Genomic DNA, 18,778 nt, shown 5'->3' on the forward strand with positions numbered 1-18,778 from the left:
ATATACATGTTTCGAAATACATGTTTCGTATTTCGATTCGAAACATTTCGTATTCTTCATATACATGTTTCGAAAATATATTTATTATTATTATTGTTTCGAAATTATTGTTTTAATTAATTAATTATTGTTGTTTCGAAATTATGTCTTAATTAATAATTATTGTTTCGTATTATTGTTTATTATTATTATTGTTTCGAAAATATACTTATTATTATTATTATATTTTTATTATTGTTTCGAAATACACATGTATTTCGAAACATTTCGTATTCTTCATATACATGTTTCGAAAATATGAGACCTCGGAAATCGGGTGTAACTCAAGCTTGCATGTTTTCAGTCCATAATCTTCATAATAATAATACAATTATTAAAAGTAACGATTTCGTGTTGCCTTTTCGGCTTGCAAAGTATTTTTAATGCCAGTTAAAAATAGATATAGAATTGTCTCCTTGAAAAGACAGTAGGCATAAAATTTAAAAGCGATTTTTAGAAGATTTCATGAAAAAGCACGTCTGCAAATGCAAAGCTTAGAGAACATTTTTAATCTCCTTTTAAAATTTAACTTTTTTTTTCTCTGCTCCAAAAATCTTTTATTTAAGTCTTATACAATATCGTGAAGTCTACTAACAGAAATCATAAACTGAAGCCATTTACTCTACGATTATTTACAGTAATATCTAAGAGGCTTTCCTATCGTTATCAAGCTTATAAATGCATAATTAAATAGCATATTTATTTCTCTATTCCTTTAGAAGTAAAAATACAGTACTGCAGGTTTGATATTTCTTTTACAAGAAATCATTCTCATTAATCGTAACTAGAGCAAAAATTTTTCAGTTATTTTATAAAAGTATTTAGAAATGAACTTCAGAATGCATTCATGAAATGATTGGAGAAGTTTTCATTTATACCAGTATATAATATGTGCTGTGTATGATCCCTGGAATCTCTTTCAAATATGGGAAAATTTCCGATATGCAATGCTTATAGCACTCACTGACCACGCTGTTGATAGTATTACTGTATTTATGACAGTTAATACTATAAAGCTTAAAATATGTACAATTGCTTCTGCAGTGTTGTTCAACTTTGAAAAAGCTTCAGGGTATTCATTAATTTTCCTTCTATTAAAAATTTTAGCTTCAAAATTAACTTCTTCTAAAATGCTAAACATTTTCAATAATAGGTAACTTGATACTGTTAAACTGGCCATTTTTGGGCACCATGTATAATATTTGCAAGCGGAAACTTATAATAAAAGTGCCTAATTTGTAAAGAAACAGAAGTGTTTTATTCTTTCATATTTCAAAACATACTGAGAATTTGCTTTCTTTCACTAGTGTGGAGAAACGGCAACACATTATGTTTCTTCAATTAATAAAGATCAAGTCCATTATCCAACAGAGGATAAAGATCTTATAGCTTTGATGCTTCAAAATGGAGGTAGCGTAACAACAGAAACGCAAAAAGTAAGTTATGATGAAATTATAAAATAGGTTTTAACAGTACATTAATTTAACTCGTGGAACTTACGAAAATCATATGACTCATGACGTTGAATTTTATCATGATTAATTTTTGTTGAAAATATTTCTGAAAATGCTAAATATTGTAATTAATTTTAATAATTTTAATGCTTTAAAATTATATAAATTAAAATTTTATATGAAGTACAGATAAATAGAGATAGAATTTTATATGAAGTTCTAGATAAGTAGAACTTTATGATCATTTATTAAACTACATTTGCCGTTAAAATGGGTTCCAACTTCGCACGGTGACTCGCATATCGACAAGTCAATTATTTTTATACTGTTTTTGAACAAATTTGTTTCATGGAAGAAAAGTGATAAACAAGTAGGTGGGCAAAGCTGGTACTGAGGGGAAAAAATATGGTCGAATTTAAAACTTATCTGTGCATTTTTAAGGTGGCACGTACACTGCCAACTTCTATGGAATCTGTACCATTACAGTCTAAGATAAAGTTTCCAGATGAAAGAAGATGAACAGTAGTGGTTCAGGAGCCAGTTTTCGGTGGGTCACCAAACGTTGTGAAGACTTTGTTTTTTTGTTTGTTTTGTTACACAAAAGAAATTAAAGTTCATAGAAAAGGGCAAAATATTTGGCTTTAAAACCTCGGCTTTAAGTATTGATAATTACAATGCTATTTATTACAATCATTAATTAATAAGAGCAACTGCATGCACGTTGTTCTCGATAAAATTTTCTGCAAAAAATGAAATTTAAAATTAAGCTTACGATACAAAACGAAATTGGGATACATTGATATAAGGAATCTTTTTTTTCCGAGCGACAAGCACTATTTTGTCTTATCTAAGGAATTATGTGAATACAGTCCTTAAATTCTCAAATTTTACTTTCCTTTACTCACAAAGATGTTTGATTAACCGATATAAATGGTTCAGCAGTTATTAAAATTCAAACGTTAAATAATGAATAAATGTATCTATGAAAATACAAAATGTATGTAAATGGAAAGTACATATTTTTTTACAGAATCAGGAAACACCCATTCATTATTGCTGCAGAGTAGGAAATGAAGATATCTTAAAAGAAATCATCGCACGATTACCCGCTTCAAAACTTCAAATTGCATGCAATAAACAGGCAGCAGTAAGTGACCTTATAAAACATTCCCTTTCTAACCTTTAGTAAATATTTTACTGTAAAAATTACGGTTTTTTTTTTTTTTTTTTTTTTTTTTTTTTTTTTTTTTTTTTAAATCTCATTTTTACTGTAAAAAAAGTATTAACTTTGAAACGGGATATATTTAATTTAGCCCAAATTTATGCATTAGACCACTATAATGGTCTATTTGAACAAAATTAAATGATTGTACTTAATGTTTACAGTAATTGACGCTATTAATTCGAAATTGTATCTTTGTTATCTACAGAATGGCTGGTCACCTTTGTTATATGCTTGTGATTCAGGGCATTTCCTTGTTGTTCAAATGCTGCTGCAAAATAGTGCTAGAGTAGATGTTTTTGATACAGTGAGTATGACCTTAAATTTTACAGGGTAAAAGTTTAATGCATATGTAATTTGTAATTTTAATGTTTACAAACATATGATAATTTGTTCACATAAAATGAAATATTCAGTTTTCTGTTTAATAATTACTTACTTTTATTTTATAAATGAACCACTGGTTTTTCTGTTACTACTTTAAAGTGTAGGTTTCTAGTTTGAAACAAATTTCGCTCTGTAAACGTATGAAATTTCAGTTTATTATTTGTGGAATTTAATTATGCGCGCTGACAAAATTCATTATTTAAAAAGATGATCATATAAATAGTGCGCTAACCCATTCTACCAATATATTTTACCAAGTAATTTTGATTTTAATTGTCCCCCTTGATAAATATGAGTGCTGAAATTCTCATTTTAACGTCTGTTAAATAGAGTTTTTAAGCATGTTTCACTGAACACTAATCTAGACCTCTAAGCTTATTCTAATTTTAAAATATTTATAAGCAGCATTGACTTTGAATGATATTTACTAAGCTGAACAAATTTACAAACATGTGATTACTATACTATATGCATTTTGTTCATACAATAAATTTTAAAAATATTTGTTTCACATTAGGATTACATAAAGTTTGTGTTCAGTTAAAATCAGATAAAGAAAACTGAAAATTTAATCATTCTTAAAAATTTGAAATTTTTAAAATGCACTGGAGAAATTATATTATAGAACATCCGTATAGCTATTATAAAGGAGCTACTAGAAACTGAACATTAAGTTTCTGATATTTGTAGCAATAATAAGCAAGTAAGTAAAAATTTGTAAATGAATGTAATAGTGCGCGTCATGCGTTTGGTAAACGATGCTGATGTGATGTATTTAATTATGGCAAAGCACACGAGGGCTATCTGCCTAGAGGGAGGGATGCCTTCGTGGAGAACTTTCAAAGGGAAACTGGCTCGCATACACGTTACACATGGGGAAAACCACGAAAACACCCATACAGCCAGCCCGTTCGCGGGATTCGAACCTCGGGCCGAACTATCAGTGTTCAGCGACTTTAACCGCTCTTGGTAAACGAAATCTGATGTATTAAATTCGCAAAAAGAGTCAAAGGAATAATATCGCCACCTGATTCTGTAACCATTTGGATACTGCAGTAAAATGACCTACGTGATGAACATGTTCTGTGTTAGTAGAGATTTGATTGCAGGCAACAGTAAAAAATTGAGTACAAGTGATTCCTCTATGTATGCGTTTTTGAACAGCAAAATTTTATCAATAAATCTATTGGTAAAGTTTTTGGGAATTTACAATAATTTCAAAAATTTAATTTACGAACCATAGAGCTTATAAAGATTATAAAAGTTTTAAAAGGTTAGACATATCATGAATGCATGAACTAATATATGTGTGTACTACTTTGTCTCATCATTTGGTGTCATAAAATAAGTAAATCTGTTGTAAAGAATTAAAACTTTCCAATTTTTCAGAAAAATTCACATGATAATGAGACTAATATTACAATAATATAATAATAGCCGAATAACATGATAATCTGCATCATAATCTTTCGTAAATTCAGTAAATTCAGCGTTTGCGTAAAACCTAACCTCCACAGGCCTCTCATTATAGTTACTATAATACTGTTGCAAAGAGAATGAGCTTTAGGTGATATTTCTAATTTTCGAGCCCTTTGTTCGAATTACTAGAATAGCTGTTAGACCTTATCTATTAGAATAGCGTTTCTCAATCTGTGGTCCTTGGACCACAAGTGACCCTCAGAGTCTGACCTTGTACTTCTACTAAGCTTTCTAGAAAAGACAAAAAATGATGTTCAGATAAATTGCGTGTACTTATGTATAGCTGAATACCTTACAGTATGGAAATTACACATGACAATAGTCTATCATTTTTTTTTCTCTGAAAAGTAACATTTTATGAAATCTATTACCTGTTACCCTATTTACGAGCTTCCCACTCTAGTCTTAGCAACAAAAGTCTTAGAAACAAAAGAGGGATTTAAAGCATTACGACTGTAGTGCTTTGTACCAGCATACAGCCAAACATAGAACAGCTACCAGACTCATCTTCCTTATTAATGTGAATGCCAATATTTGTTTTAGTTAATAAAAATAAAGGTTGTCTGAGCTGGAACAGAATTGAATTATTAAAAAGAAAGATAAATTTTCTTCTATAAACTTGATTATCAAAATAAAAATAATAAATTTTAATTAACTGTATTTTAAAAATATAAGTAGTCTGGTAGTAAGTAACAAGTACTAAAAAATTGCTTCCGAATGAGACAAGAGTAAAATGGTCCTCCGAACATTCTAATTTATAAAACTGGTCCCCACTTAAAAAAAAGTTTGAAAAATGCTGTATTAAAATAATTGAACACATTTCAAAGTAAATAAAATTAGAAATACTTTCGAAAATAATAGAAACAAACTCTAACATATCTATAATGGCTAAGGAATCAACGGCATTATCAAAATTAAGTATTTTAGATATTTACCTACAGATCAAACTTTCGAAACCATGCATGATTTTTATAGATCTTCTGGAACTAGAAATTACTGCCGCTGACTGTATATATGTCGTGATAATTATTGCTTTAAATTCGTATGGATTTTCTGAAATTTACTGAAAAAAATTATTTAACTGCATTTTGTTCTAATAAGGTAACGTTCGGAAGAACATCAAGGGTTGCAATCACACGATGTTAGTAAACATGTAGTTGCCGAAATATTAAAACCCCACCGTGTATTTGTACCTCAATGAACTGCATGTAGTTTACAAATAGCACTTGCTGTGTGAGAAACCAAGCAAACATTTTGGAAACATTTTTCAGAGATAAATGTAAGATTTTTTTAAAAACTGACTATTAAATTTGGACTCTTCAAAATACATTGACGATCGATAGCCTACGAAAATTATCATTTCTATCAGAAGCTCTACAAAGGCGCATTACAAAAGCTAACCACGAGAACAATCAATGATATTAATAATTCTAAAACTTCTCTAGTCTGAAATGAATTTAAGATTAAAACCAACCGAATTTGACTTCCGATGTTTTTACAAAATATATTAGCACAGCAAAGTAATCATAATATTAAACTATAATATCCTGAGGAACTCAATGATGAAGACTTAAAAGCGATTTTTATTTGTTATCCTGAAACATAATACCTGTATGGCGTAACATGACCATGGCCAGAAGTAGAAAAATAAGATGTAACTATCAAATTTCATACCAAAGCATTATTTAGAAATAATAATTTTAGAGATTTCATTGGAATGGATTTAACAGGAAAATTGCGTAGCGATATTCCAGGTAGTAGAAAAAAAACTAAAAACTAAACAAACGATATATGTTGATTCGTGTATGTGTAGACAGCATTTCTGAAACTTTTTACCTTTGTGGAACTCTTTAAATAATATTCACGTTTCAGAAAACCTCTACATAAATATTACGTATGATTAATCAAGCATTTTCATAACTACATTTATCACTATTTCCCTGGGAACCAGTAGCTTTTTCTTGATAAATACAAGAGTTAGTAAGATTCCCGTTTAAAAGACACTGACGTATATGGTATACTATTTCGAAACAATTTTGCGGATTGCATTTATCTTTCTAACAAAAAGCAATCAATGCATAGATTTTCGTTACTTACAAATAAAATTTTATTTTTTCTGGTGTCTTTTCATTTTTGATTTCTATTGTTAGTAATACTTATAAAGACATTATTAATGCAGGTGCTAAGACAAAATTTATTCATCTTGTAAATAGATCATTTGTCTCTTTCTTTTAATTTTCTTTCTCAGTTGTCCACCGTAGCTTAGTTTGCAAGAACAAGCGCATACTGTATTTAGCAAAAAATATATATATGTTCAATTATTGCGTTTGTTACCTATAAGGTTTGTGGTCAACAGACTATTTAGTACGTTAAGTTATTAGGAAAGCAAAAACTGCAAGTGGGTTTTTCAACTGCACGTTTTGTTGGCATCCCTAGTTTACGCTTCATTTGGAGCTCAGCAAAGTCGTAGTCACCTATATGGTGCTTAAGTCTATTGCCAACGACAAGCGCAGTCTTGCTCTCGTTGCCACGATGAATTTCGTGGGTTTATTCAGATCTTATTGTCAGACAAGTGAGGTAAGTCACAACAGCAACAAACAAAGCAATAAGACTTAATGTGGTCATTTTTAGTTTGTACTTACGATGAACATTATAGCATCCATAAATATTTTTAAGGACAATACAGATATTTAGTATCCCACGAAACTCTATTTTAATGACATCTATGAACTTATATACTTTTTTGATATAATGCATCTTATTTTGTTTTAAATATTTTAGGAAGGTCGTGCGGGACTTCATTTGGCTGCTGAGCATGGTCATGCAGATGTTATCGAAATTCTTTTAAATCACAAAGCTTTCGTTAACGTGCGAACGAAAAAAGGCATGACGCCTCTACATCATGCTGCAGCACAAGGCCATACAAACGTTGTTAAACTTCTTGTTTCGAAGTATGGAGCAGCGATAGATGGCCTTACGTTGGTAAGCAATTTTTCTCAAATAACTACCTCAAAGAATGAAAGTTTTACCACTTTCATTATTATTGTTCTTAAGGCACTAATGCTTCTTTAAATGTTAAACAGCGCTTAAGGATATCAAATTCTAAAATCAAATTCACTGCATAAAAATTAGAAGAAAGTAAAGTTCCAAAATTCTTTATTTTTATATTAAATAGGCAATAACTAATTTGATTAAATATATAACTCATCCAAATCATAACTTCATCCATATTGAAATATTACTAATTTATTTAGAACAAACAGTCTCATAACTTTCTTAAAAATTATTACTAAGATTCAGAATGACTTAACATCATTGATTTTATTTCAATTTAAATAATCCAAAATATTTTTGAAAATTTATAAATGCATTTTCATGAGCTTTAACGTGTGTTCTAATGTTACCTAAAAAATTATATAAATTCCCAGAAGAATTATGTGTTTCCAATGCTTATTAAGTAATTTACAAATCATGTCTCGAGAGTTTTATGGCTATTTATAAAAGGTGTATTTTGTATTGTATATTCAGTGTTCATTAATCAGAAATTACACTGATACATTTGAAACCATGGTTGAGATTTCTTAATACGTTTCTACGACATGTGGTCTAGTGGTGACACACGGCAAACTTTTTCTTGTGACTTTTTCTACGACAAGTTTACCTTCAAAATGTATCTCACATCTGGGCTGCATATCTTTATACTTTTAAGCATAATTAATGGCTGGTACTCTAAAGATGAATCACATAGTTGAGTAGAAAAACATGCAAAAATTTGGACACACAAGACTGTCTAAAGGCTAGTTGCACAGTAGCTCACTTTTTACAAACTCATCTAATATACGATTTGTAACAAATAACAAACTCTAATTATAGTCAAATTAGCTTAAAGTTGTGAATCATATTTCAGTTCATCATAGCAAACTCTGATTCAGTTAATTTTGAAAATGAAGGCCCATTCCATAAATATTTTATTGCACGTATTACCACGAGAAACTTAATTCCTAATAAGGTACATATTTTTATTCCTGATTTTTAATGTTATTTTTTCTACAAGTGTATATTTACGCACTAAATTTCATACTTCTTGAACTTTGACTAAATTTTCAAAAACAGAGTTTAGACACTTTATTCTCTCTACAAGTAGCAATGTTTCATTTAGTAGTTCCTCAATTAATATTCCTTTATTTATGAAACCCGTTGTACTGTATACATAGCTCGAAACAACTGGGAATTTTTTTACAGAAAGTAATTCAACTTTTAGACGTTTGTAAAAAGTATTTTTGTATTCTCAAAAGTTATATACTGAACAGCATAACCGGTATTATGTACTGCAAAAATACAAAAGAATTCACTAGTAAGTCATTTAAAGGAAATTAGTTCCTAAAAATATTTATATTTTTTATTTTAAAATATAATATTCTACAAAGAAGAGAAACACATATTTATTTCAGAAGTTAGACTGAATGGTGAATCTTTTTGCGTCTACTTTGAATATATGAGCTTAACAATATCTTCAATTTTCTCTTCTTATTGGAAGGAACATTTAAGCTTATTTTGAATGGAAATGCTTAAATACACGTTGAAAATATTGAGAACTTGAATGAATGATGAATTTGGGATTTCGGTTATATTTTAGTTAAAAATTCATTCTTAAGCTAAAAGCTTTTGATTTTGATTTTTTCTTTAACCACTTCGACGTTTTCACCGAGACAGACTTTTCGATTTAAAAGGCGTCATCAGGCGTCAGAACCGAGGCACACTCGTTGTTGTTAAATATGGCTGCATCGTTACCTCCGAGAGAGACACGTTGCTTTGTCTTTCCCTCCTCCATAGGGTGGCGAAAACCAAAAGAATAGATTTATGGCTTTCTTGGTCACGTCATCTTCAGAACGTGGTTGTATCAGGATCATACAAAGCAAAGTTCACTTTGCTACTAAAAGGATACTAAAATTGAAATGCACTTTTATCCCTCTTTCAACAGACTTTTTAATGGGAACTATCGATCGTTTGTAATGTGCCTTTAGAGCATCGTTTTTATTAATTTTCACACAAAACACACAAAAGAATTTTTCTCGTCGGTAGGATACCATTCAACATCTGTACAGGTGATAAGTGGGCGGTTCAAGTTGATTTGGGTCAAATTTCTAAATAGATCTTGACAGCTGTTGAAAGGGGGAAAGAAGTATTTCTAATGTAAACTTAAGCCAGTTTCAGAGGCAAAATGTTATTTTTGGATGAAATAAAATGGTAGAAAATATTTGAATTTCTTAGGAGAGTGAAGTTGTTAAGTATTCTGTCAAAAGAGACTGAATAAGAAAATGAACACAAGAAATAAATCCTTAAAAATTCACATATTTAATCACTTGTTATAATTAAAAATTCCCTTTCATTTCAAAGAAAATAAGAAAATCAATAAAATATATAAATTATTATAAAGATTAATAAGTATAATAATTCATACTGCGTATTCTTTAGTAGTGAAACTGAATATTCATGTACCCAAATCTCTTCTTATTTGTAATAATGTTATTTTTCTTCTTTACTCTTATTGAAGTTTTATTGTTTTAAACTGTATATAATTTAAGGATTTTTTTTTCTAATACAGAGTAAGCAAACTGCTCTTCATTTAGCTGCTCAACAAGGGCGTTATGAAACATGTCGACTGTTACTTGATTTGAAAGCAGATCCCAATGCAACTGACAATGTAAGCTTTGCTGATTATTTTGCTCCATTTTTGCATCAAAGCATATGAGTTCTTAAATCGAATATTAACCAACTTCGAAATTTTAAATTAATCGTTTTTTAAAGTTTTTGTTTTGTTAATATTAAATATGGTATCTGCAGTTATATTCTTAAGTTATATTTGCAGCCATCTTGCAGTTGTATTTGTACTTAAAAAGCACATTATGGGTTTTAATTAATACTTGATTTAATGATAGAAAATTCAAAAGTGATTTATCTGTATCTTAAAACTTTATGTAACAATTATTTTGTGTTCACAGAGAGGCCAGACTCCACTTCTGCTAGCAGCTGAAAACGATCACTCTGAAGTTGTGAAGCTTTTCCTTCAACTCAAACCTGATCTTGTGACGAAAGCTAGTTCGGTAAACTCCCTTTTGACCTTTTTGATTGCATCAGTATCTCTTGCGCTTCATGTTCGTTATAAATTTAATACAATACATGATAATTTGTAAAATTAAGTCCAGTCTTTCTGTCTCAGTGCAACTCTTAAACAAACTGTATGTAGCTATTTAATTTGTTCTCAAAATTATTTTTTAAAAAAGGTGAACGTGCTTAGATAAATGTTGTCTTTCTTTGATGACACCATTTTAGTATTAGTTTTAAGATAATTCTTTTCTTTTTATAATGATATTATTTTGCAGAGTGGAATCACTTGTGGACACATAGCAGCCATGAAAGGGAGTGTTGCGGTTATTAAAGGCCTTATGAAATTTGATCCGAAACTTGTTACAACTGCTAGAAGTAAAGTAAGTACTATGTCAAGATATTCGATACAAAATGAGACTACAATGCATATAATTAAAAAACAAATAAATTTTTTAACTGTTGAGTAAAGCTTTATTTGTTTACAAAATCTCCACACATTTATGAAGAGATCAAGATGATAACGTACAACAGCTAGTATTATATTAAATTAAACATCATTTATCAAGATTTTTATTGACCCATTCAAGTAACTATGTATCACGGTAAGGTTGCTATCGATGGGCCGGCTCCATTATTTTCTAACCATTTTCATAGTAGGCGCTCCCTGTTGACTGTTTAGCATCGTACATTAAGCTTGAAACCCGCCATCTTGATTGAGAGTTGATCCACTCTCAAAGAAGGTTGCTTTACAAGAAGATAAGATTTTTGTACTATTCTTCTAATTTATCAATGTAAAGAAAATGTAGATATCAGTAAGTCGTTAATAGCGTTTTAGTTGTTACTGTGTTCAGTCAGCGCTATTTACTGTATTAAACAATGGTTGTTTCCTTTCTTATGTCCGAAATCACGGACGTGTTACACACCGACTGCTAATTGCCTTCAATGAGCCATTCTGCATTGCTGTGAATGGACTGGTGGTCCAACCATGGAAACCATATCGACTCTAATATTTTGTAACTTTTTCAAGTTGAAGAATAAAACGTCACTACAACTGATTTATTAAAAAGCTTTCAGGAGTAATTAAATCTGTAATTAGATAATGACCTCATTTTTTATAAAAATAATTGTAAGCTATTAGTCCAATTTTAGTGTAAACCGAAGTATCCCTAATTCGAGGGTAAAATGAATATTTTATTGAAATTATCGTAATGATTTTCGTTACTTATTACGTAATTTATACCTATATGTTGTTTTAAAATTGTATCTGCACAATAAATATAGTAAGGAACATGCATAGTGTAGGAATTAAGTGAGGAAATTAATTAATTCAGTGGTAGGGTAGGGCAAATCCTACTGTTGTTCTCAGCAAGAACTTTCAACCATACACACTTGCTGAGACTTTATAACAGGTTACCCAACAGAAACCAAATATGGTACTACAATTTTTGAGACAGATAATTACACGCTGCTTTTAATATAATAATTTAATTTGTATAATAAGCCGTTTTGAATAATAATAAATAAAGCTTAGCTGGACAAGCAGCTATGATAACAAAAACAGATCCTTAATAATATCAGGTTTTTTTAATCTATATTAACAATAAAATAATCAATATTTTGTTTTTGTTTTGAAATATGTAGCGTATATCATAAAATTTATGATATACACTACATATTTTTGCGATGTCATAGCAGCTTTGTGCTTTTCTGTCGTACATCTCTCATTTTTGATGTTAACCGTATAAAATCGGGGCAACCGCTGTGAAAAGACGACTACAAACTTCTGGACCGGAGAAGACAGTTAAAGGATAAACGTTCATTGCTTTCAGTAAATAGGCCTATCAATTCCAAAGAGGTTTCATGGTTCTGTGCTATCTGTTGTGATGACATCAAGAAAGACAAGATTCAGTGTCTATCGTGTATAGTTCATGAGAAGTGTGCTGGCGTTACAAAGGAGACCAAAGTATATTATTGCGAAAAATGCAACTGAGCTCATCAAGAACGAATAATTGATGCAGTAATTTGTGTAAGATTTATAGCCTAATATTAATAGCAGGCTTAATAATTATTTTATGCTATTTGAAAGTTTTCAAGTTAAGGTTATTGTTCTTTTTATACTAGCCTCACTACTACTCTCAAATTCTCATTGTCATTAAACTATTGCTAATAAACGAAATTCAATGTTGTTTCGTATATTCTCGTATTAGGCCTATTTTATGATTATAAAGACTAAACTAAAATCCATCTCCTTATTCCCTGTAAATAATGCAAAGCTATCAGTATGTTTCAATATATTTTCAGTGGCCTGTGCTTGTTTCTAACCAGCGTTTTGTATTTACAAATCATGCTTAAAATAGGTTTAACATTTTATTGACTTGTATTATGATGATACTGTATTAGAAATAATATGGGTTACAGCTGTAAAATGATGATTCCAAACATCTAGAAAGAAGGACAGTAAAGGCTAAACTTTCACTGCTTTCGGTAAATAGGCCTATTCAATTCCAACCAGCATTTATGGTTCTGTGTTGTTACTTCTGATAGCTTCAAGGATGTGTAAGGTGTGAATTCATGAAACGTGTGCTGGTGTAGAAGGGGGATGGGGATCAAAATGTATTATAGCAAAATATGCAACTGAACTCATCAAGGACTAATAATTGATGCAGTAATTTGTGTCAGATTTATAGCCTAATATTAATAGTAGGCTTAATAATTATTTTATGCTATTTGGAAGTTTCCAAGTCATGGTTATTGTTCTTTTATACTAGCCTAACTACAAATTACCTTCTAATTATCATTTTCATGAAAATGTTTCTAATAAACGGAATTCAATTTTATTTCTTAGATTCTCTCATTATGCTTATTTTATGATTATAAAGACTAAACTAAAATCCAACTCCTGATTACTTGTGAATAATGCGAAGCTATCCGTCTGTTTCAATAAATTTTCAGTGGCCTGTGTTAGTTTCTAATCAGCATTTTATATTTACTAATCATGCTGAAAATAGTTTTAAATATTTTATTGACTTGTATTAAGATGATACTGTATTAAAATGAAAATAGTTATTGTTCCATTCATAGAAACTCTCCGGCTCAATGAAGGCGACCTGTTTCCTTCATTGGGCCAGTGGCACCTATTTTTATTTTTCTAATATTTACTGAACATTTCATAATTATAACATCTATTCCAAGATATGTGTAGTATGGAAAGTAATAGTCTAATATTGACATGTAAAACTGTAAAATTGCTAAATTTGACGATTTTAAGGATCATTTTGTAAAAGTGGCCCATCGATAGCATCCTTCCCCTGCAATGGTATACTTAAAATTTTAGGAAAGGTATATCCAAGTAATATTTGTATGGAAAGGGCGAGTGGATATTTCTGAACCTAAAACAGATTATTCTTGAATGTTTAATATATATATATATATATATATATATTGTGCTTTATAACAATAATTGGCATTCTTGTATTATTGATGCTTACTTTTTTAAACATGCGTAAATAAATGTATTTACGGAACACTATGTTTATATGATATAATCTTAAAAATATAACGTAACAACAGACGAGCATTTTTTGACACTGTGTGCAAATATGACGATGTCTATTAGCGAATTGATACATTGAAGCGACAGATCATACTTGCACATCCAAACTTGCTTAGCACGACTGTGAAACTTCTGAATCTGAATCTGTTTGTTTGTAATAGTAAACCCTCGTCGTGGAAAGGAAGCTCCTTGATAAATACAAGCATTTTGGGGAGTATCTTCAAAAACTTCGCTTTTTTTTTTTTTTTTTTTTTTTTTTTTTTTTTTTTTTTTTTTTTGTGTGTGTGTGTGTGTGTGTGTGTGTGTGTGTGAAATACAGCTGAAACAAAGTTTTTACATTTTTGCTACCTCCATAACAATTAAAACTACTCCTCTATTACTTATAATTCTGTTTCTACATCAAGCAAGAATTTTCTGTCGCTCCAGGTAGCGATTATTAAGCACAATGCATCTGCTTCAGCAAAATGTCAATTAAAGTTAAATTCATTTTTATTAATTTGATGGAATGTAAATATTTTTTATTCTTCAAAAATAGAAAGATTCATGAAAAACTATTTTTATTGACAGAATAATTCTACAGCTCTTCATCAAGCTGCATCTGGTGGAAATGCCGAAGTAGTTCAAGTGCTATTAGAGGCTGGTGCTAATCCCACAGATGAGACAGATGTGAGATTACATAAAAATTTCTAAGTTTTATAAACGTACTTATTTAAGTTTTAAATTATTTTTGAAGTATTTCACATGAGGGACGATCAAAAAGCAACGCATATTGGTTTCATTTTCGAAAATTTCCACACATGAGCGAAATAAACAACATTCACACTGCAGCTACATATCTTAGGTATCCTTCAGCTAGCACACAAACTGGAATGCTAAAGAGACACCTCTCAACTTGTTAGCAGTTCCAGTATATATTTTCTTGGGTGCATAACCACATGGCTTTATAGATTTCTTCATCCCAGCCGAAGAGTTGGCACTCAATAAATATTTTAAGGCATTAAACCGGCAGAAATCTATGTATTTATAAATTTCAAATCAAACTTTTCACGTTAGCCCATTAAAAAAGGCTGCAAAATCATTGTTTTTCAATCCGCATGTGAAACTAACAACCATGTTGTTTGTCTTGTAGTGCATGCTTCTTCTGCCTGAACGATAGATGATTAGACAAATTTATTGGTCTACAGTGCAGTAGTCAATGGTCTATATACTGCGATGCAGCCTGGGCAAAGTTTTCAGAGATAAGGCTTAAATGACCAATGGATTCGGTCATCCCTGAACAATGCTAAAGAAGCAAGTGTCCGGCTTTTGGAAAAAAAAGTAGTCTAGTGGTCAGATAATTTTTCTACTAACTTGCAAATTATTACCTGTTACTTAGAAATCTGAATGAGAAAATAATTACTGTAGATTGATCGTCTCTCGTAACTTAGCGCGAACTGTAAACTAAATTTTTCATTTACATTCCGCTTGGCAAGTAAACTCTACAGCTGCTAACTGTGTTAAAACGGTTGCTTTCAGTTATTGACTTCTCATCACAATTAGTCTAAGAATAAGTCTAAAATTTTTTTCTCAGTATCACTATATTTAGGAAAGTTAAAAATGAATCGCAGTTAAAATAACAATGTCGTATGAATGGACAAAGCATCTACTATAAACATAATTCAACTATCAAAATCGTAAAAACAACCTTGTATTTAGCGTAAGCATATTGAAACACTCAATCGATTTCGAGGGCAGCTAAAGGTCCCTCCTCATCAGGAGAAAGAAATACCAAGAAAGAAGAAAAATAAAGGGGAAGGAATCTCAGAAACACGTGGTCCTTATCAGCACTGCACGTGGTTATAACCGGATTTTTAATCAGAGTTACACTGTTTCCTCTGAATCTTTGCTTACCAATGAACTTAATTATTTGAGAGCAGTTGCGATTGACCGTGGATTTTCTCCCGTGATTATTGATAAAGCCGTTAAAAAATTTTCAGATTCCCATCAAAGAAGACATTCCACTGTTAGAAATAATATTAATGACCTTATCGTGCTTCCATTTTATCCTTCTGTTAGCTATAAAATTTCACGGATTCTCCAGAAATTCAATTTTCAAGTTGGTTTCTCCTCTAATAAAACTCACCCTTCGATTCTAAAAGATTGCGTTTCTGTCTTGAATTCTTGGGGAATTTACAGTATATCGTGTCAGTGTGGTTTAAGATATATTGGCCAAACAAAAAGAGCGTTGAAGTTTCGTATCAAGGAACATGAATCTTATGTCAGAAAAGGCGAAATTAACAAGTCTTTAATAGCGTATCATATGCAGTTGCCCCTCGCTCCCTATTTTTAACTTCGCTAATTTTCTTGTTCTTTGTGTTACATGTTTGATCAGATAGCCTGGCTCAGTAAAAGTAGGCGGCCAGTGTAACTCTGATTAAAAATACGGTTATAACTACGTGCAGTGCTGATAAGGAGCACGTGTTTCTGAGACTCCTTCCCCTTTATTTTTCTTCTTTCTTGGTATTTCTTTCTCCTGATGAGGAGGGACCTTTAGCTGCCCTCGAAATCGATTGAGTGTTTCAATATACTTACGCTAAATACAAGGTTGTTTTTACGATTTTGATTGTCACATTAGCGTGTTTCTCTTCTAGTCTAATAATTCAACTATTTTTAGTTCAAAACATAAGACTTTTCACATAGCAGCTAGCTCAAAGAGTCATTCTAATCACCATGATTTTCGTAATACAGAAGTATCTTTCTACTTAATACTTTTAATTTAAAATAAGGTTGCGGTTTTTTGTCCAAAAATTGAAGATAGTGATAATTCTACAAATTTATATAAGTTGGGGCTCGGTTTAAAGAGGAGAAATTCATGGTAATTTACAAGAAGAAAAGTAATTAGTAATTATTTTATGAAATATGGTATAAGTAATGCATTGGATAGTACCAAAGTTAGCTTGCTTTATAAGAAGATTAACAACAAAAGTTTACACCCTCAAGTCTAGACAATACATAAGTTTGTAAGGTTTTACCTGTATAGAAGCTTAAATCGATGTGCTTCAGACTGCACTAGACTTACAAGCGAGTTATCACTCTAGTCTGAATCAAAATGACAAAGTCTTGAGATAATTAAAATAACCCTTTTGTAAACACTTTAAATTTAACAGAAGACACAGCTTGTGTTTATAAACAAAAATTCACAGCTTACGAGTAAAATAGCATAAGTTGAAATTTAGTTTCAAGTAATGCAGTAAAGCTACGCAAAATAATCTGCTTAAGTTGCCTCGAATATTGAACGGTGCGCTTTCAGCGTCGGCTAGCAAAATGGCTAAAGCTGGAATAAGCAGAGTGGCGATAAAGTGTAATTGCATTCGCGCTGCCAAAAGCTCGAACACTAAAGCATTCAAAACTCTCAACTTAAATAATCTTATAACTAATTTATATACTGGTGAAGACTGCGTAAAGAAGAAGTTATGGTAAAGGTTCAGCACATAATAATTGGTTAATTAATATAAAATATACAAGTTATAGTAATAGTTATTCATGCTGCAAAGAAGGAACAGGAATTAAATACTTATGAATGAAGTTAAAAAATAAGAGTTTTTTAAAAGCATTAGCATAATCAAATATTTTTTTCTAAAATAATTGCTAAAAATTTGGGGTGCCATACCTTTTGAAAACTACGGCTATAAAAGTCATTTGCATCGTTTGATCTGTATCGACAATTTTGGCCCTTAAAACGAGTAATGTTTATTATCAAATCAATTCTCAAACGTATCATTATTTCTTGATTACGTGCACGAAGCGTTTTACACGTTATGAGTAATAAAAATGTTTAATTGATAAGTACTAGGCTTTAGAAAAATTTGGTAAATAAAACTTAATTAAATAATTTTGTACCTATGATTTAATCAATTTCTTTTATTAAATGTTCTTATTTAAAGATAATTAACTAATTGCTTTATCTAGGAAGCTCATTCATTCTTTGGTAGATACCGACACTTTTACCTTTTTAAAAATGGAAACGTTCATATACTAAATTTGCTAAATTAATCAAAAACTAGCATAATAAAATTAAATATTATTACTTGTTATTAAGGCCTGTTCTTCCGAAAAATATAGATGCACATTTACATATGTCGGTTCCTTAAATACCTCCTTTATGTCTGGTCAAAGTCTCAAGGTCTAACTAAAACATACTAGTATTGTTATTAATACTTTCATTCACGTTTCTGTATATACTTTACTTTTTTCCAACAATTTCCGTAAAATATCTGAGCTTTTGAAATGTAATTTAAGTATTGAATATATTTTCTAATTCTTATAATACTTTTGTTGTAGACTGCTTTCATTTATATTAAGTTAACATGTATTATTTACAGGAAGGCTACACTGCTCTGCATATAGCAGCTAAATATGGTCATGTAGAAGTACTCCATGCTTTAAAATCTGCTATGTCTTGGAGGTACGCTAGTAAAAAGGTAAGCTATTAACTATTTCTTGACAAAAATATGTTATAACCTCTTATAAATAGCTATGTCGTGTTAAGTTTATGAA

The 18,778-nt window shown here is 30.5% G+C and overlaps 1 protein-coding gene across 2 annotated transcripts in view; it reads left to right on the forward strand.

The window, feature by feature from the left end:
• The window catches only part of LOC118201491 (uncharacterized), a 219,342-nt gene that overhangs the window by 167,068 nt on the left and 33,496 nt on the right, over positions 1-18,778 (forward strand). For both annotated transcript variants that reach the window (XM_085808427.1, XM_085808426.1), the window contains exons 13-21: positions 1,347-1,475; positions 2,524-2,640; positions 2,924-3,022; positions 7,363-7,563; positions 10,187-10,285; positions 10,584-10,685; positions 10,965-11,069; positions 14,810-14,908; positions 18,604-18,702. In XM_085808427.1, coding sequence (XP_085664553.1) covers positions 1,347-1,475; positions 2,524-2,640; positions 2,924-3,022; positions 7,363-7,563; positions 10,187-10,285; positions 10,584-10,685; positions 10,965-11,069; positions 14,810-14,908; positions 18,604-18,702 — 1,050 coding nt within the window. The remainder of the gene's footprint in view (positions 1-1,346; positions 1,476-2,523; positions 2,641-2,923; positions 3,023-7,362; positions 7,564-10,186; positions 10,286-10,583; positions 10,686-10,964; positions 11,070-14,809; positions 14,909-18,603; positions 18,703-18,778) is intronic.

Source organism: Stegodyphus dumicola, chromosome X1 (genome assembly GCF_044657685.1).
Source record: "Stegodyphus dumicola isolate Sdum_Otavi_A_Nest chromosome X1, ASM4465768v1".
NCBI lineage: Eukaryota > Metazoa > Arthropoda > Arachnida > Araneae > Eresidae > Stegodyphus > Stegodyphus dumicola.